This window comes from Dermacentor albipictus, chromosome 5 (assembly GCF_038994185.2).
Source record: "Dermacentor albipictus isolate Rhodes 1998 colony chromosome 5, USDA_Dalb.pri_finalv2, whole genome shotgun sequence".
NCBI classification, from domain to species: Eukaryota; Metazoa; Arthropoda; class Arachnida; order Ixodida; family Ixodidae; genus Dermacentor; species Dermacentor albipictus.
In genome coordinates, this window is record NC_091825.1 from 54,485,564 (window position 1) to 54,506,553 (window position 20,990).

General features: G+C 44.7%; 2 protein-coding genes across 2 annotated transcripts in view; both read left to right on the top strand.

Moving 5' to 3' along the window:
- LOC135913234 (uncharacterized) overlaps positions 1-5,725 on the top strand; it is a 106,497-nt gene extending 100,772 nt beyond the window's left edge. Inside the window, exons 9-10 of the mRNA XM_065445841.2 lie at positions 4,018-4,158; positions 5,611-5,725. Of these exons, the coding sequence (XP_065301913.2) occupies positions 4,018-4,157 (140 nt within the window). The 3' untranslated portion in view covers position 4,158; positions 5,611-5,725. The remainder of the gene's footprint in view (positions 1-4,017; positions 4,159-5,610) is intronic.
- A 2,347-nt stretch (positions 5,726-8,072) lies between these two features.
- The window catches only part of LOC135913266 (uncharacterized), a 30,432-nt gene continuing 17,514 nt past the window's right edge, over positions 8,073-20,990 (top strand). The window contains exons 1-3 of the mRNA XM_070539383.1: positions 8,073-8,136; positions 19,072-19,192; positions 19,941-20,008. Of these exons, the coding sequence (XP_070395484.1) occupies positions 8,073-8,136; positions 19,072-19,192; positions 19,941-20,008 (253 nt within the window). The remainder of the gene's footprint in view (positions 8,137-19,071; positions 19,193-19,940; positions 20,009-20,990) is intronic.

Genomic DNA, 20,990 nt, shown 5'->3' on the forward strand with positions numbered 1-20,990 from the left:
GAATGACTCGTAAATGCAGAGAAAAGTGAATCACAGGACCTTGGAGATTTTATATGGTGAAGAGCAGATGAAAATGAGAGCCTTCGAACGACAGAAAGCTGAGCTAATTTGTAAAGATTCATTACTCATGAAAGGGGAGGCGTGCACACAGTGGTGAGGCGTGTTGTCCACTTATATTCTCTTGGGTCCCGTCTGCACGTCTCACTTTCTTTTGCATAATGAAAGCCTTCCCTATCGAAAAAATAGAATATTCCCATATACAATATCTCCATGGAAGTGATATACTTGCTCTCAAAGCGTATCAATGGCCATTATGAAAAGAGACATGTCCGAAATGATGGCCACGACAGGAAGAGAGGCTTTGTTTATCAATCAAAATTGAAAGAATTGCTCGTGGCTGGTAGCGAAACATCTATTTCGACGAGACAGCGATTACTTGTACGAGAAATCAAAAAGTCCAACTGATTTATTACCAGAATCATAGTAAATTCTTTTTTTAGGAACAGCTTTATTCGAAGTATTGAAGTCAGCAGGGCCACAGTTTCTGCTGACATTAAGGCGGACGGAGCACACAGCGTGATTTCAGTTGGCGTGTTTGAGCCTTACAATGAGCCTCAGGAATCACTTGTCTATTTCTGAAAATTGTTTTCCCCAATATGACTTCCTGAAGCATTTTCAATGTTAATATACGCCGCGGTTTATCAGAAATGAGCAGTTATGAATGCCCACAGCGTGGGCACCATTCTCCTTCTAAATTAATTGTGCTATTGGATTTCAGAGGCATTCAAATTGTAGTTTGTTGTACAATGTTTACGCGCAACAATGAAAGAGCTTTAGTTAGTAATATTACCATGCCTGGCCCAGTAATCACACTTGAGGAGCAGTGCAACCACCGGTTGCCGATTGCGCGAGCTTCAGAAACAGTGATGGAACTTTCGTTATAGATATTTATTCTGTAGACCCCACCGTACAACCATGTAGCATAATTACGCGAAGTTTCTTTGTGACGTGATCCGAAAGTACATTTACCAGCGACATCAACCGCCAACATTCGCTTCCTAACTAAATACCAAGCATGGAGTTAGCGCGGACTGGAAACACATCACACTCGATGACCGCGGACAGTCGCTGAAAAACGCTTGCGTGAGGAAACGCAGCAGCAGCAGCAGTGATGGAAATGATCTTCGTGCTGTCTATCGCATCGACACAAAATACGTGGCGAAGACACCAAGCTCCCACAATGCTACGAGCCGCCGACGTACCTTGACTCTGCCCACAGTGATCGCCCTCAATAAACGCCAAGGCATGGTCGCGCAGCCACCACACGCGCAGTTGGAACCGGAATAGAACGCCGCCCACCCTTCATCCTCTCCCCCAGGTGCATTGCAATGTTGGGTACCTCTCATGCCACGCAAAACTGCGTGCTCTCTCTACTATTCTGTTATTTTGGCGCGGGCGAGATTGAGCCGCAACCGTCGCCTCCCCTCGCACGCTGTCACTGTCACAAACAGCGTAGTATGTGCGGTCATGGTGTTATCGCATTTGGACGGAATATCAAGGCAACGTCGACGGTAGAAATTCGCTTCAAGTGTCCATTTATTTGCTATCGCGACAGTATCTTATAACGATTGGCTCAAATATGTTACGGGGTTCCATAAGGTTGGCCGTGCACAAGCTCTCTTGTGTTTCAGTTGTTGCCCCTATTGAGAAATTTTTTCGATTCATGCTGGATATTCTCAGCTGCCACTGCCTTTATTAGAGTAGAAACCAATACATTCAAAACTGTGTGGAACACATGCACGATGGCAAGACATGCAAGCAGGGTCACGAAGGCTTGCACTATCTAGAGAGGAGGAACGCTGGGGAGAGTCCGCTCATAAAGGACTGTAATCTTCTTGGGAGCCTCAGGAAAGTCATCTCTGTTTCTTCAGAGTTGACTGCTGGGTTCGTTGCGTCAGAAGCCTAGTCTGGCGTGCATACCCTCACCTCCTGCTCCAGCGCCGTGAGAGTGAAGTATTGATATGATGATGACAACGGTGGTATTTCTCATGGGGGAGTACATGGTGTATGGCGGTTGGAGCAGACACAGAAGTTGCTTATATTGGGGTGGGGAATGTTGTTTCACTGACTTGCCCGTGTTGCTAATGATATATTCGAGTGATTTTATTAGAGCTCTCTAAACACTGAGCAAGCCGGCACTTCTGCTAACATGGGCGGCTACCGGTGATGATGAGGAATCAGAAGCGTCACTTCCATGCTGCGTTTTTCCCGTATATAATGGTAAAGCAATTTTACGCCATTATCGAAGCAAGGCCAGGGAGTTCTGAAAAAATCACTCGAATAGGCAACAAATTATCGCCAGGCGGAAGACAAACCTGCCTGTATTCAAACTTTCTAGAATCATGTCGCCGATTCTAAAGTGAAAGCAACCTTCAACTAGATTACGTGCAAGCGCCAATAGTCGCGCACACTCGGATGGCGCGCGATCAAAAGTGGTCACGCTGGATTTTAGGGTTTGTCGCGTAAAAACAGCTACGGCATTTCGCCACCGAATCCCATTGCGAAGACCAACCACTGCACTCAAAACTATCTGTTTGTTTCAGTGTTACTTTTGTTCCTAAACAAGATATCTCGCAATAAAGTGTTTCGTGACTTGCAGACGAGCACGTTTCTAGTTTTCCGTCGCAAATAAATCGTGAAAATATGAATTTCCCTCTGACTGCCATCCCTCAAGACTTCGTCTTTCTCATAATTAATTTATTATTCATTTACTAACTTGCCTTCTTCGCAAATCCCTTGTAGAGCACTTGAACACACATTAAGAGTTGCCGTTTGCATGTCTGGTTGCTTGTTTGGCCACTCTTGATCATTTCAAGAAACCATGTTTTGAACCTCTGCATCGTCTAACGCAAATAGGCATAGTGCGAAAAACCAACTCTAGCGTTGCCACCGTCTACTTTGGCTCGTGCGTTTTCTACTCAATTTCGTGAAATTATCTTTCGACATGACATCGCCAAATGGAAAACTGCTCAATTTATAAAAGGCATTCTCATCATTTGTGAATTCTATCTCATCAGCCTGAGAACTAAAAACGAACTAACATTATATGCAACATAACGTGCAAATGCCGCTGTCGCAGAGAGAAGGCTTGTTTAGACACAAATTTTAAAAGAAAGATCACACATGAATCTGTGCCGCTAAAATAGCTAGCGTTGCTAGATAGGCACTTATTCTGAATAGAAGTTATTTAAATATACCTTCCCATAGCAGCAATGCAAAACCTCTAGTGTGTTTGTTCCCAGGAAGCTTGGCGGATATATTACTGAGTGTATTTCACCTAATAGTCGTGACCATATCAAGCCAGCAGACAATGAAGCTAAGGAAAACATCGGGGAAATTAACTGTTATGTAAATTGGGATGTCGAAAATAATGGAGTGAATGGAGATCAGTGCGGACGAATTAACTAGTCGCGGGTGGGAGCAGAACCCACAACCTCCGCATCACGCATACGTTGCACAACCAATTTTGCTACGGCAATGCGTATCGATTCTTCCACTGACTTCTGTATTTGTGTTTACTATACCTATAGCGCTAGAAGTGTTAGCGAGCTTCACTCCGGGCCAAGGGGAGCGGATGTGGAACACCCTTTGTTGCCCAATGGCATCACGTAGCAAGTGAGCTTGCGCGAGCAAGTTCGTGGCTAATAAACCATTGCATGCTACCTCTTTCGTAGTGGAAAGTGCCTGCAGTGCGGGGGTTGTGGGTTCGCATACCAGGGGCAAAACATTATCTTTTCATCCTCTTCCATTTCCGTTCTGCTCATTACTTTCTACATTCCAATTCAAAGTACAGGTAATTTCCCTGATGGTTTCCTTGACTTCGTTGTCTGTTGGTTTTATGTCGCCATGTTTACCAACATCGAGCCCCTTCATTCTTCTTCTTTTGCAGCCTGATGTTGTTCGCGTTCATCAGGTGGAATTGCAAATACGCGCGTCACGAACTGCGTTCTCTTTCAGGATGCATCCTGTGGACGAGAGAAACAGCCAAAGATGCGGTGCCCTCAGAATGCGTGCATGAGTTCATGAAGTATTGTGGCTCCGGTGCCCCACTTTACAAAGATGACCTTTGCAGTGGTGATAAAGAACCCGAATGGTGATGTATGTTGAGCAGCAAGACTAGTTTCGAGCGGACACTTTTCGAAAGTGGATTGGCATTGACTTTTTGATCAACCCTGATGTAGTCACATATTTAGAATAAACATTATTAGATATCTTTTGCTGAAGAATCGAAAGATAACAAAGCATGCAATTCCACGCCCACTAGTTCACGGCCCTCAGCCGAGGGAAGCGCTTTATAAAAGGGCGCGAGATTAGCAGATCTGAAGCTGTAACCCAATACGAGTGAAATATGCCAACAAAAAATCTAATTCAATATTTATTACTTTTAAAATTGCCTTTATATATAAGACGGTGTGCCTTACTCACAATAAACTTTAATGTTTATATCCTCGTTAGGCACACTGTTAGCAATTTTTATAAAAAGCTTGCACATATCAAGCATTTACTAATAATATTTCAAACATAACATTGGAAAGAGTGAAGCAGTTTGTTCGAGTACACGGCATTCTTCGCACAATGTAAATAGTGGCTTTTTTACAAGCAAAAATGCCGCTTGATTGTAATATGGCCGCTGAGATTCAATTGATAACGAATTTGGTATAATTTTATGTAAAGTTCTCAACACAATAAAAGTAAAGCTGTTCGCGAAAGGTTGGATGGACACTCACAATTGGTAATCTAATTCAATAAGCTTATTCGATAGGGAAATATTTGGTTTATTTATCGATATTATGAAATTTTAGAACATTTTTGCGAAGTGATTTATCTATGTGATGCCTCTCATCTAGCTTTTCTGTTGTCTGTTATGGCACTATAGTTTGGATCAGTTGCAGCCTTACTGCGCACGTACCAGAGCCAGATCCTCGCAACTCAAGCACGTGTATTAGCATATGTCTTCTCCAGTTGGCGAAAAATTATGCATTACCTGCGTGGACGTGCACAGGGGCGACTTATATGATTGCTATGAACAGTAAGTCTAAAGGATTTCGGCTGCACATGCACATTTGGCTACATATAGAATATTACGAGCAAGCGGCTAGGTACATTTTACATGCATGACACAGGGTACAGAGCGCGAGACAAGTTATCACTGCATATGTTAGGGAAGTTCTCATTGATGCCTTGGGTCCGTCAGATTAACGTGCAACGTTGGTAGAGACTACACGAAATTTCCACGTTCCCTATCTGATAACGAATATATTTCAACAGTCGTTGACTTACAGCCTCTGTGAAGTTATAACTTTTTCTGTTTGATTTGCCCTTCTTTGATCCTAGTATTAGAGACGACGGAGAGAACGTAGGTCAAAGCTCATGAATTATCATTAAATTTTTTTCTTTCACGCATAATATATTGTAAGCGCTTATCCTTTAGTACGCCTCCGTTAACACATCAAACATTGCCAGATCAATGACACATCACATACTTGGCTAGAATCAAGCATGTAAGCAAATGAATTCTTATGTTAACCCTTCTCACTTTACATATTCCAGGAAGAAGAAAACCCAGTTTATTGCCACCACGCTGAGAAGCACCAATTTTTTATTTCACCTTGAACACCTTCAGCGCAGGTATAAATGCAAATGTGTAATAAACGTTGAAAAGCACACAAGAGCATTTGCGTTTTCCTAATGCGTTGATTCTACTGCTGGGCGAAGCGCAAGTTCACCACGAACATCCGTTGCTTATACTGAGTTTAGCACATAATCATTAATTCTTAAGTAAGCCCAGCGACAACCACAACTTTCTTGCTGCTTCAATTGTTCTAATATAATGAATGTTGAGATGGCGGTGAATGGAAATCTGTAACGCAAAAATTCACAAATGTGCCACATTGTCGAATTCTTGTAAAGCTAGTGCCATCATCTTGGATGCGTCACTACGTGCGGAGTTGATGACCTAATCTACATCTAAACTGCCCACTATGTCACAGCAGTCATAGATCCAATACACTACAACACAGTCCCTCTACCTACATGTATTTTTTTTCTGTCGTTGAGGTTATGCCTTACATTCGTGACCCTTAAGCTCGGCCCTAGGTACAAGTACTGCAGTAAAGCCATGCAACATTGCTTTTTCCATTTGATTCCAAAATTTTAAAATCAAGTATTTCATTGAAAAAGATTTTTATGAACGCTGCAATCACGACCAATATGATTTCATCGTCCTTGAAAGGACCACAGCACCACCTTTATTGCAAGGCTATTTTAACTCGTTTCATACGAAGAGAAGTGTTTTGTGGCAAGCCCACCTTTCTCAGGGCTGAGGTCCTATAACGTAAGCCTATTCTTATTAGCTTTTATTCCACTCTCCTTTCGTAAAATTTGCTTAAGCGCCGACTCAAGCATCCATCCTTGCACCCAGAGCGTTGTCTCAAAAGCCCAATCAAACGCACTTCTCGTTCAAAGTATGTCACTTTCTTTTGAATCGAATGCGCATGGCATTGCATACATTGGGCACTTTTCATTACTTAACTGTCTGAGAAGAGGAGAGGAGCGCGCTCAAGTGGATTTAGTTCCGATGGGGCCAAGCCAGCACAGTGGAAGCAAATAATCCAATTGGAAAATATTTTATTATAGCCAAATAAATCTATGCTACCCTGGAGCTTCGAGTAGCTAGTGCCACATTGAACGGCGGGTAGCCGTGTTTTATTGCTTTCGTAACAGGGAAACATCCGCGTATTAAAAAAAAATCCGATTTTGTTCGGCATATTAATGCGTCTTTAACGCACGCACGTCCCTTTGATGCGATGGGTTACCGCAGTTTTGTGACATCGCGTCACATACACAATGCTGACCAATAGCAATTGGTCTAACAAGCCTTTCCTGAGGATGAATAAAAAGGCGTCGAGTCAGAAATCATTATTTTGTGTTGTTCAGTCTAGTCAGGCATAATCAGGGTACACATACCAAGTCATATTGGGCGTTTTCGTGGTTTTCGTGACGTCGCGTGACAGACAGGCACAGTGGGTGGCGGCTTCAAAATTTTTTGAGCGATCGCGGTAAGCTCATTGCAGAATGGGAAAAGAAAACTTTTGAATAATCCATCTAGCCTACGAAACGCAGGTTATATGCACATTTCGTTGCCTGTAACCAGTTGCGTATTCTTCTTTAGCCGATAGCCTCTCGTCATCGCCATCTTTCTATTTAGGGTTGGTGTAAAATGAAACAACTTTTCAATGATCTCCAACCCTGCGTATCTAAATATGTTGATGTCCTTCAGGGGCCCCATAACTTAATGTCTTTACAATATTTTTTACTCCATTCTACTGACTTCAATTTTGCGTAACCACTGACGGAAGCATCGGGCGTTGACCCACAGCGTTGCCTCAACAGCCCAATCAAGCGCTCTCTTAGTACATAGGAGGTAGCTTTTCTTTGCTTTCAAAACAAATACCATTGCCTATATTGCGCTGTTTTTCGTTGGTAATAACTACGTTTTGCAATATTTTAACTAAAGATTTAAGTTTAAGATCTGTGCAGAAATCTGCTGCATACTCATCAAGAATGCCCCCGGGTGGCACCGCATAACACAAAGATAGCACAAGTGCATTTATAATATCACAGGCAGCATTAAAAATACAAAATACTAGGTACAATCCGTAAGTTTCCGAAACATCCAATGTACATTCTGGAAATTTTGTGGGAATAACGCCTAGATATTGCGTGCACCTAGTTTCATTGATGCGTTTACCTACACTGTAAACGAAAATAGGTCCTCCTGGGAGTTTTGAACAGATGATGTGCCCTAAGACACGCCCAGCCATGCCCACCAGTGTATGGAAGCAATACAGCGGCATTCGCTCGTTTGACTCCGTCGCATAGCTACGGGAGGAGTTACGCTACATGACGCAATTTTACTCCGCTTCGAAATCTTGCTCTCTTGTGACAACTCCACACAGGGAGCTTTAAGAAACTCTCTCCCGCCTAAACAGGTTGGTCATGTAGCGCTTCGCATGAGGCTGTGCGCTGTGCCAGCGACCGGCAGCGTTCAGCGGTCGGCGGTGCTCATGGATGAAGGTTCGTTTACATCTGTTAAGTGGCGTTCCATCACAGCTATTCGTCAATTTGTTTCCCGTATTTCCTTACAGAAAATGTTAAAGGCGTGCTTCAAGCTCACAGTATCTCAGCTTGAAATACGTTAGCTGTGATCACTTTGCTCGCAACGATGAATGCAAGAGCATCGTTTTCAAGAGCAGAAAAAGGCTTACATATGCCTCGAAGCTGCACATCGACTCGTGACGGAGGCTCAGATTTCAGATTATGCGTTCCTGTTGCGTGACTTTGGCTTGTGTTCATCAGTACGTGAAATTCGAAATTCATGTCGTTGTGAGCACATGCTGACCACGGCTGGCGTAACGTTTGAAAGAATCGCGTAGCAATGGCAACAACAGCCATTGTTCGAGCGACAACGCCCATGATAGTCCAGCATGAATGGTGTACTCCAACTTTGTTGCGTTGCTGTGTGGCCAGCGAGAAAGACCGGATTGCAAGCAACTGTATTTATGTGTCTGTGTACGGATATCCTCGCCCAATAAGAACAGTAGGACATAAGTACACGTACTGCAAAAAACGTTTCTTACGGGGCGATGTGAATTTAATTCTTATCGCGCACTTCTGTTCTGATCATGGTGCTGCTTCCGACATTAAGATTACGCCCTATCCGAAACAGTAATTAAGATGCATGCCTGCTGCCTCCGAGTGTGAGGATTCGTTTGACAAATCAGCGATGTAGCGCCTTTTCACAACCGAGAGACGTGGCTCGGAGGCTGAGCAAGTAATGCGGTCGTAAAAGTGTATGCCTACGCACTTTTTGGTGTTACGTCGGTTGCTGCGGGTAATGCTCACACGTAAAACATTCTTGCTACGCTACCACTATTTCGCACAAAGTTAATTTTGTCAGGAAGCATACGCACTTCCGTATTTGTTGCTTAGTGTAACTAACGCACTACCTTTTGGCCACTAATGCTAGCAGTGTGCGAGATATCTTCAGCAATCACATAACGGCCTGCTAATTTTGTAAAATTATGCCATGAACTTTTTTCCTCGGTATTCTTAATTAACAGTTTTGTGTGGTTGAAGTTCTGTCAATTTCAGAGAGGCAGATCTTGTATGAGTGAGCATCTGAGTCCTGAATCCGAAAACAGCACACCTGCTCGCTAGGCGGTTTCGAGGGACAGATTATCGTGGCTATATATACTGGCAGCGTTGCTTCTAGCGGTGTGTCATGTGTACGTACTTATGCATTTGGCATTTCTCAACTTTATATGCAAGTCACAATTTATGTGTATTCATTGACTTCTTTCGTTGCATTTGACGCATCCCTGTGCGTAAATTCCGAAATTTGACCAGTACACTCTGCGTTAAAATACACTCACACAAACTGACCCGACACCTCTTTTTATACTCCCGTTGCACCTCGAGAGAACTTCGTGCAGTGCAAAGTAACAAATAAAATAGAAAAGATAACAAATTCCTATGGTTGCGCGCGAAAAATCCGCTCGCACGGAGTACAAAATCTTCTAGGATCATACAGAGTATAATAAACTCCAAACCGGGGAGCCGCTAGAAGGCAAGCATTATACTCCCACCTGGAAGCCATTTCCCTTTATACTGTAGCTGACAGAAACATCGCGGAATTTTTCGATACCAAAACGTGTCCTCCAGAGCCCGACGATAATTATTAGTGATATTTATAGCACTGTCTTTAGTTAATGCCATTTGCTAAAGCTACACTTGAAGCGTATTTGCTCTTTCCAATTATAATTACTAGTGGAGCGGAAATGCTCGTCGTCGCTTGTATTCCGTACATAGTAAAAACGTGTGGATCCTTAAATATGCTGCATAGTCCACTGCACAGTAAAATAATTTACACCCTTGATGGTGATAATTGCGAATCATAACACCCTTGAAGGGTGTTTTCATTCAAGAAACATCCCATCATCATGACTTTTTGCGAAGCAAAGGGCAGTTCTAGATGCCATAACACCCTTTTACCCACCGAAAGGGTGCACTGACTAAGAATATTGGGGGTGGGTGCAAGGGTGTTTTTGTTTGTTTTTATCACATTCACAAACATACAATTGCACGAAGAGACGGCGTGTCCCACGGCACTAAAAACCAGTGGCGGATCCAGAAATGGGCCCTGCCTTACCCCAAGCCCTTCCCCCCCGAGACATGTCGGGCTTTCAAAGCCGACAAAACTCCTGAAGAGAGTCACCCTCCGTTTCACTGTCTGTTTTGATAAGCCATTTTAAATATGTCCTGGGAAAAACCTGTTGCTGAAGCACTACTATCTATTAGGTCACAGTGTTCTAGGTGGCACACAGTTCCTAAATGTCGTCACGCACAAATTCCGCGGAATCCAAAAGCGCGCACCTACTTTTTCTAGTATTGAATACTTAACCAAAAGAAAAATGTTCAAAATGTTTTCAGCAAGGCAGAACTAGTGCAGCTCTTGCTTTTGGGACGCCAGGAATCTAGCAAAATGAATAGGCCACGTGACAGCATGCAGCTGGACGCGCCACGATGGCTCTAAAGCAGTGCGGTCGTCTAGGTTTCTTTCAAGCATGACAAAACAGGCAGAAAAGGGTGCGACGAACCATACGCGGACAAAAGATACGCAGATTCGAGAAGCTTTGACCCCACCTGACCTTCTTTCGCCGAATCAATAACCCCAATTCGTTCTGCTTCTCTCAAGTTTATAAACAAGGTAGGTTTGTTGGCAAACTTGAGCCTTCTCACCCACCACAATGCTTTGCTCAAGCAGCATCTGCAGAAAGAGCCGTGCAAAACGCTCATGGCTTCGCGTCTGCGTCAATTTACGAAGCTGGCTGTACAAAAAGAAACTAATAAGTTTGTAGTTGTATAGTAAAGGAACGTTCTACTGGCTTACAAACAACTGCCTGAACGGAGTGCTCAAAAATAAAGGGAGAATAATCTAAGAAAGTATAGAGAACCAACGTACAACTTGCGATGCATAAAGTATTTACAACACCGACTAACAACGGTATTTACTGAAATATTTCCCCTCCCAAATTGGAGACAGTATTATTGCATGCATGAATAGGATAACAAGCCAATCATTGTAGAAATAACGAGATTCCAGAAATTGGCGGGGCATTTGCAGACCCATCTTTGTTCACGGAACGGTGGTGAGGCATTTTTCAAGTGTGCGCGCTACTGCCCACCTGCCAAGTACGTTCGCGATGTCTTGGCATATGTAGACCTGCGCGAGACTCGCCCGTCTCCCCTCGCGAGACGGGTAGGACAGGTGCACATGCTGAATACGGGAAAGAAATACTTTGCAGAATGAAATTGAATTTTGTCAAAACACCAGAGCTCTGGATTGCAGGTTACAGCGTGCACAGGGGCGCTCTGCCAGATTTTAAAGCGAAGCTTTCTATGCCTCCTCCCTCACTTTTTCCAATTCTGCTGCTGCTGCTGTCACTGGCTTGCCAGCCGCGTCGGTGGGTGGTTTGAGAGCGTGCATAATGAACATGAGAGGGACGCGGGGAAGGCGTGTGCGAGTCCTTTTAGCGAGAACTTCGTGGGCATCGCTACAATACTCTTTGGACCTCTTTAGCCGTCACAATGCCCACTGAAACACCCTGGCCATCGACACAATGCCCTCTGGAAGACTAATTACGCGTTAGCCCCCTTCTGCCCACCCCCACCCACCGCAAAAGTAGTGCAGAAGGTGCAGCACTTCCTTTTTTGTACTCACATGCAACAGCGCAGAGGAGAGACAGTATGGTACTAAGGGGAGACAAGAGAATGCTTAAAGCCAACACCCAGACGAAATGCCATCACAGTTCCCACACTTTGCCAGGAAATTGTTGTTGTCATTCAATAGCCTTTACCACAGCTGCACCCTCGCCGAGCAAAGGGGTTCGGCGATGGTATAGGCACAGCTATTGAATGGGAACAATACTAAATTGCTCTGCTCGTGGTAGTTTGAGGGCGAGCGTAGTTGGGTCGAAAATGACTTTTCTACCGCATGCAGAAAATACCTCGATTTTGAATATATCTTCCTCATTACCCGTTAAACTGCTATTATAAGCAACTGCAGTAAGACAAAGACCGACATCAGATTATGACAACGACAACTCACGGTGCTGTCCACCAGAGGGGAATCGTTGTTATATTTGTTCTTTCTTTTGAGCGGTCATAGGCCCCACTCGCTCACCCGCTCATAAAACAAAGAAAAAAAAACCGCGAGATCTGGATTCGCTTCGGTTGCACTTTCACGACAGCAGGCAAAGAAAGACTTTTCGTACTTGGAAACTTACGGTTTTCGTGTAATTCTGCACATGTGAAATTTCGTGGTGTCGCCTATACGTTTAGAAAACTATTATGCAAGTACTTTTATATCTGCCGTTAATCGGTGTCTGCCGTTAATCGGTGTTAATATCTGCCGTTAATCGGTGTTAAACATTGTCTTATAATTGCATGTACCATATTTCACACATCTTAAGCCCTTGCATAGCACACTTCTGATGTATCCATTTCATAGGCCAAGTAATTGTACACTTTGTCCTTTTGTGTTGTATGAAAAGCAGCAGCCTTTACAGTCGTAAAACTTCAGAAGACAGGAGAGGCCCCACCCAGATGACCAAAGCGCAGCAGCCGATTGCTTACACGTCTAAAGAAATAGTCCCTCTCCAACGAGCAGGTATTAGTCTGTCCGGCGGCACGATGTCAGTCTAGAGTGCGTGCCCATTGGTGCAGGCTTGTGTTCACCTGCCTTAAAGTGCAGATTCCGCAGCCTCCTGAAGTTGTATCCGACTATAGAAACACGTAATGCCTTGCACCAGTTGCATAGATTTCTGCAACTTGATAGCACACAATGATCAGGAGCAGAAATCTATAAAGGCATCCAAGCAAAGCTGGCTGGCCACACTTCCATTATGAGGGGCTGAAAAAGGTCTCGCCAAATATTCCCATGACATCCTTGAAAAAGAGGTGGTGTTTGGCACTTCTTTAGAACCAAAAACAGATTACACTGAATGTTGTGTAGCACGTCAAAATAAACCGAGCTTGGTTATTTGCACAGCATGTAATGGGAGGTTGTGCTTCATATAAGAAACAAACTGCTCTGTCGAGTACAATTTTAAGGCTGGTATGGCACCTATTATGTCAACAGTGCCTATATACGAATTACACTTTTCACAGGCCATTGATTTCACCACTATTTTTGTGTGATGGTTCTTTCAATCAGTGCTTGTATTACATGAGCAGGTGGATTTGAAAGCAAAGCTTTGTTTGCGAACCTTCCGACTTCCATAATTGTGTGGCAAGGCACTGGCATGTTGTCGAATAGCTCACACTTCCTCGGTCCTGCACCAAAGAAGCCCAATGCTCTAATTGAAGTTGGATCGCACAACAATTCAACGGCACACAAAGAAGTGTAACACACACAGCAAAGCATTCTGCTGTGTGTATTTCTCTTTGTGTCCCGTCAAATTGTTGTGCAATTAAACTTCAAGCTTCGATACCAATACACCGTCTTCAACCTCACCAATGCTCTAGTTATTAGGCCACAATGGTACACATCTTTGAAATTTCGCAACACAAATAAGCTCTCCAAAAAATCACAAATGTTAAATTTTGCAGCACAGCTGTATGTATGCATGTGCCGTATTCTTTACCACTAAACTCACAGGAATCAAAGAGGCAAGCATTAACCAGCCTTGCTGCTGCCGTTACCATTATCATCATGACACCAATGGAAAGACGGTGCCACGTTTCAGTAAAGGGAGTGCTGGAGGGAAAGGTGTGACAGCGAGGGCTTACTATAAAAACGGTTACGAGACATGTTCAATGCCAATATATGCTGCATGTCGCTCAGCCTACTTTGGCATTGCGGCAAGCGTTTACTCGTTTGGGCATAGACACGTTTTGTGTAATCATTGCTCTAAAGCTGTACAAATGGTCTATTTGCTCTGCAATTTTTATTTTTATCATGGTGGGTTAAAGACCCACTTTTCATTGGCATCTGCACCACATTTCTCCTGATATGTAATTTTGCCTTGGTGGTTCATGACATCTTCACGTAGAGAGAGTTCTGCAGAGTATCAGATGTGCATTGTTCTACTGCTTAAGAATTAGAGCCCCATTATGAGACGAAAATATACAATTTATCCATCCAGAATAACGCCGCCCCCCCCCCCCCAAAGAAAAAGAAGATGCACTGAACCTCTGGCACATGCATCGACAGTGAACAGAGCAAACAATCTGAAGTATTTGCTTCATGCAAGCCAACACACTAAGATCCTCAATGCATTTTCATTTCACCACAAATGCATAGGCACAACCGGCTTGGCGCAACATCCACATCTCGCGCTGCAACAAATTGTGCAATGCCTCGCTGTTTCATAGTGCGGCCGATAGATTACGCATGACCAAAATTCAGCATTGTGCATACTTAATAACTTCACCAATGAAGAACCCCAAGTTCTTTATGAGATTAGGATTCATGGGTTACTTCACACAATTTGTGATATCCATTTATCTATTTATACTTAAATAACCTCTTTCCCAAGAAAGTGAGCCATTTGGAAGGCACCCTGACAGACAATTAGAACAATCGGCAAAAAGTGATCAACCAGCGAAAAAGTCTGTTAATCACAGTAACGCTGACATTGAAGGCGCCTTAATTCCTACGTACGTTCCGTCGACACACCCAACTACGTTCGTAATGTTCCCACGAAGTAGGAAGCATTCTTTTATATATGCCCGCTCCGCCGAGGTATTCTGGAAAGCTAGCCACAGCTTACGCACTGCCGCATCGATAAGCGCGTCAGACACATCTCTGACACAGTTGCTAACAGTAGTTTGATGGCGTCCAATGTAACGCTCGGCGCCGACGCTTCCCTGAAAACTCCCAGTCCCGTAGAAACGGAGGGCACAGATGACTTGCTCTACGACGGTGAGCGAATGAAGCCCGCCACGTTGTCTCCGCAGACGAGAGTCTTCGCCTAGCTCGTCACACAGCCAGCACACTGATGTCTTCGACAGGCGAAAATGACGCTGAAACTCCCCGTCGGTCATGCAGGTGAACGGGTCCGGACGGTCATACTGACGCTTGCTGCCGCTGGATGCAATGAAACAGGCTGCTGCTGCCGCCGCCATGTTCCCGAGTTGAACTCGGAGGGGGTATCGCGATGTACGAGTTTAGCACGAGTTCGCCTGTCAATCAAAACCAGAGGTCACGCCCCGCGCCAGGCATGTAACTATTGCGCGCGCACCCACTACAGTTGGGCCACGCCCAACTTATATTCCGGCAACAGCGACGCGGTGTCGAGCTGAGAGGCATCAACAATCTTGACCGCCGACACAAAACACGCACAGCGCACTGTCATCGGTGATGTACTGAGCACCACTATCAAAAACAAAGCCTTGACTGTCGCTGGCTTATGCATACATCTTCTCGGGCTGAGATGGCCGCACAACACGGTTTCATTGCCTGCATTGTGGCGCGTAGCGCACAGTAAATAATTATCGGCACGTCACTGTAGCTGCTTGCAAGGCGTCGATGCGTCGAGGGGGACGACGATGCTGAGGAGTGCGTATTGTAGCAGTCGTTTGAGATGGCTGCTCTGTCATCGGTGATCAAACGGAGCCACAGCGTCGTAAACACGATCAGCGTCCGAGAATCGCTCGCTCTTCTAGACCCAGTGCCATGGCATTTCTTCATCACAAGCACTGCGCACACAACAGTTCCAACACCTCTCTCCGTTCGAAATCTGATTTCATAAATGCACACAAGAGCCCTCACCTGCCAAAATGCGAGTGCTGCGGTGTCGTTACGATATCCATCTGCGATCGCTGCTGGCTCCAGCAGAGGTAATCCGCAAGCACCTTCGACTGCACAACACACTCATATACTGCGCACATGCGCTCAGAGGCGCCTTCACTGGGCAAGCGATGACAAGCGATGAATTGTGTCGCTGGGGCAGCACGCACTTTTCGCAATGTATCGCAGAGGCTTTGCGCACAAAGATGAACAGGTACATTTTCACTGAACTGCGTCACTACGCACGCTACAATAACATACCGCCATTTGGCAGCGACAGCTGTTGTGTCGTTTTTAGTTGGTAAAGCGGGGGCCTTAATTGCCTAGTGAAGCGCCTGCGATGAACAGCCGTACCGCGGCGCTGCGTTTCTATTCCCCAGAAAGAGTGGCCATGACCCTTCATGGATGAAGACCGACTTTATTGCGAATAGCACTGCAGCGCCCCTAGGCGACTTATCAACGTATGAACGCCCTCGTGCGTGCGACCCGCTTCAATGTACCGCTTCTAAGCTTTCGCCTCCCTGTCGCCACTCGCGGCAAGAAGTGCAAAATTTAATAATTTGCTCGATCCCCGTTTGTCATCACAAATTTCTAGCGTTGAAAACGAAAAACAGATACCTAAAGAAATAAAAATGTTTGTTATTTTATTTGTTGTATTCTAACGTATTCGTTTGAGTGAAAGTGTAGGTGCAAGAATGCGCCGCGTGTACCCTGTCCGCATTCGATGCAGAATAGAAAGACAGTGCACGAAAGATGAGGCACGCCCTTGACGCGCCCCGGAAAGGCGTGGCAAGCGGCTCATGGCAAGGGTGCAGACAGACAGCGGGACAGTCACGGTATCGCTAAGTTGCGATAATCCGTTGATAACAATACGCGGCGCTGGCGCGTTTCGTTTTGCAGCCTTCTGCGCTTGAAACGTAGAAGCAGCGTGCCGCGCAGGGTGCGCTCATGTTGTCATACGCGGCTTTTTGTCTACATAATTTTTTGCCTACACCTTCGGCGCGTTCCGCGCTATCTCCGTTCACTGAATGCCGTCGAGCAAACTCGGGTAAAACTCGGGTGATCGAGAAACTCGGCGCATCCTGCATAGCACCCCTGCTCACCGTTTCTTCACAGAGGCTTCTCAGAGAAATGGTTTTACTCTCACGTGTGCCAAAGAGAGCGTATACTTAAAGGTGACCTTAGCTTTTTCGCGAAATAATTGAAGATCTCGAAGACGAGAAACAAAGCGTTTGCAAGTTTAGCAAAATACCTTCTACATGCAATTTTTACGCCATTGCCCTCTATTATAATAAAGCAAAAGTTGTATTGAGGAAGAGACGCGTAGCTCTACGTTCCTGTGTTGCAACTGGATTCTTTTTCTTTTTCAGAATGTTTTGCTAATACTACCGCTTTACCTCATGGCACATGTCCCTCACATCAAGCGGTTCATGTAGCCACTAGTGAAATTCCTCAATTTAAATCTTTTTTATGTGAGGTTATCTATATCTTGTCATTCAAAGAAGCCTCCTTTTACATGTCACATCCATTTGCTGGTATTACAACAATGTGGATCAGCGGACGATCACTATCTCGTAACGGCTGTAATGGGCCCCATCCTATATCTGAGCACTCAGCCTTGAAGCGCATGGTATTCTCGGCGAAGTTGACACCGCGATATGTGAGCTGTTTTATGCAAATATCTTGAGTGGCAGGGCTGACTCGATAACTCAGAATAACCTCTATTCGTCATTCAATAGCAACTCTGAGTAGTGAAGCAATAGTATACCGTCCGAAGCCTCCATGTAGTTAAGCAGAATGATTGACTTTGCCAACAGGCAAGGCGTTCTGATGGGAACCGTTAAAATTTTTATCATCACACGAGGCATTGCTGTCTGTTGCAATAACGTTGGCTATGTGCATACATATAGAATACTTTCTTATACTGCTTCAGCATTTAGTGATTTTGGTTTTGTTTGCCGCATCTCATTCAAAGTAGGGTACAAACGAACCTGGTAACCGATTGGATTTTATATTAACACTTTTTTACGGCTTACCTTAATATACATGTATATTGGATTCGGTGATAACGAAACAAATGCGTTTTTTTTATCCAGGGACTCTATAATTACGCGCATGTCACTCACAACTGGAATTTCGTACACCAAGGTCAATCACCCTACACCTCTGCATAACTTCAGGCCAGAACGGGGAGAATATAGGTGACGCTCTGTTGGAGGTTACCTTCATTCGGATGCTCCTTGCTAAAACAACATGAAGCACCTTTGCCTTTTGGTTGTTCTCGCGATTTCTCTGCAGCTGTCTCTTCCCGCAGCCCAAGAAACCAGTGATGTTCCGGACAGTTTCAAGGTAATTGCTGATGCAACCAATGGTGGCGTAGTGTGCTGCAGAGCCCTCATTTTGCTCTATATATTTTTCTCAAGCTTGCCATTTTTTATATGCTGGGGTAATATTAGTTATTAGCGGATCTTAGTCGCCAATAGCTTAGCTGTGTGAGCATGTTCGTCAATATCTGAGGTAACAAGGGCGGTGAATTATAAGGATGGAAAAAGCACCTTCTCTATTGCTTGCCCAAATATCAGACAAGATAATTACTGACCATGATAGTACGCACTTCAGGTCCACAGGTGGTGTTAGAAACGCTTCTACATGTATTATACAGGGAATCCGTTCAACTGGGCTTGTCGGCTCTGTTGCAGAAGCGGAAAACAAACGAATTTGGCAAAAGTATCAGTGGCTGCATTTACACGTTGAGAAAAGAGAATGGCAGCGCGTCTGCGACCATACTCCAGGTCCAAACCGATTTTAGCGAGCTGCTTTTGTTGGGGAAACCTTCAAATCTCGACCTTGTCATGATCGGTTTGTTTGATTTACATGGTTGCAAATCGGACAAAATAAGAGCCCGTCAGTTTCCCTTAGAGTTCTAGCTCATTACATACCAAGGTGTTATAGATATGGAGGAATTAAACATGCCAGTGCGAGAAGCGAAGAAAACTGACCTTGCGTGTACTTCGTCGCGACTTTCTGTAGACAGCATATTTATTATCTCATTTTAAAACAAATTGCTTCATGACGGCTTTCTAGAATATTACTTATAAATGGGTACGTATTATGCTCTTGTACGCAGATCTTCGAAAACTTCCCATTCGCTGTCGCAGTGTCTGACCAAAACAACGACAGAATATACGAATGCCTCACGGCGAAGAGAGCGTGGCTAAAACCGGAAGAAAAGAAGGGGGAATATATTTGGTTCTTCGGAGGGCATGGTGGGACACCGAAGTGAGTTTATCTGTCTCCCTATACAAGCATGTATATAACAAGCCTATTTCTGCGCAAAGTGATGCTTTCTTGAGCGAAGCGTCTAAGCAAAATGACAAGTGCAAATATATATGTGTATGTCTGTTCGTGTGTTTCCTCAGGAAGCCTTCTATGATATCACAATTTGAAGTAACCACATTATAAATAATACAGGTGTTTTCCAGAGCATTTTAATGTTGTCATGTGTAGTGTGGGAGTCCACGATGATGTTCAACAGTGAGGCTTGCCAGCCACTTGCCACCAACTTCACCGTCAGTGCATGCAATAGTTACGTGTTCGATCCTTATAGTGTTGCATCAGAGAATTCATGCGATCCTAAAGGGTAGCTTCAGATGGCATGGAGGAGCAGTATATTTTAATGAAGAGAAATGAGGAGAGGTCGGCCTGGAGAGTTGTCTCTAGCCTGCTACTCTTCACTGGGGAAAGGGGAAGTGGGAAATACAGGGAAATGTGAGTCCGTTAGAAGGTATATACTCTCTTTTATGTACTGTGGTATGTCATTCAATCATTGTGCGCGAAAAAGCGATAGTTCGAAATAACGAGGATTGGAGGAGCAATTAGGAGTATGTAACATGGAGTATATTAAAGCCACATCGAAGCAAACATTCTACTGTTAAAACAAAACGTTTTCAGATATTATTGTGTTCAATAGTATTTTGTTCCGCATTATGAATGCAGATTGCTTTCTCCTTACACTTTTCGTTTACAGACGAACTGTTGGCTTCTATGTATCCGAAGGAAGCAGCCCTGACACATTCCGCTTCTCAGTGGACCAAGGTAAGAACCTAGTGGCGGTACACTTTTCATGCGAAGAGCACTCCATCTATGTCCTAACACAGCAAGCTGAGCGAATTGGGAACAGAACATGTTCCTCAAAACGCTCCTATCGTCTACTTACATTGTCCTTCATCAGGGTTGCGCTGCCCACCCCTAGCAACATATCAGTGTATTTTACCATTTTCCGGGAAACCTAGGTCTCTGGGTATCCCATGGGGGCACTTTCATTGCGTAGGGCTGCTCTAAAGAAGGATCAAGGTTTGAAACCATCTGTCGAAACAACTTGGGTCAATCTGCATGAGCCACTGTGTACCTCTGTTCTGCTCCTCAAAGAACGACTTTTACGGAGACATGGGTCACTGCTGATGCGGTACTGCTCTACCGCTCCTCAATGAATGTGTTTACGGTGACTTGAAGTGCTCTGTATGAAGCATTCGGTTTGTACAGCTCTTCAATGATCAAAGACTTTTTACAGCAACGCTGTATATGGCTAGCCGATTGGTCCGTTCGTCCGTCTGTTGGTTGTACGGCAAAAACTCCTGCGGCGTAATCCCATGCGCATGCGCGAAAAAATGGAGATGGATAGGCGTGTGATTCGCTAGGCCAGTAGTGACATCGTTGCTATCCGTCGAAGCCAACCACACACGCCGCAGTTTCTCTCTGAATCCAAATTGGGCAGCCGACGCGTCATACGTACTCTTAAGAAGCAGGCAGCTTTCGATCGGAACCGCCGTGAGCAGGACCAGTAGCGAGTTCGTCAACGCCGCGCTGATGCTGCAGCCCGGACACAATAAGAAGATCATGTAGCCGAGCACAAGCGGCAACTGCGTACCGAGGATCCGGCAGCCTACCGAGCCGTTGTTTAATGAACCATTGGGATTAACCGAGTGATGCATACCGGAGTCGCACCTTTCAAGTTCGCTGGTTAACGATCTGTAGAGAATGTTTGGGCAGTGATTTCCTTCACTGGGTCTGTGCCAGT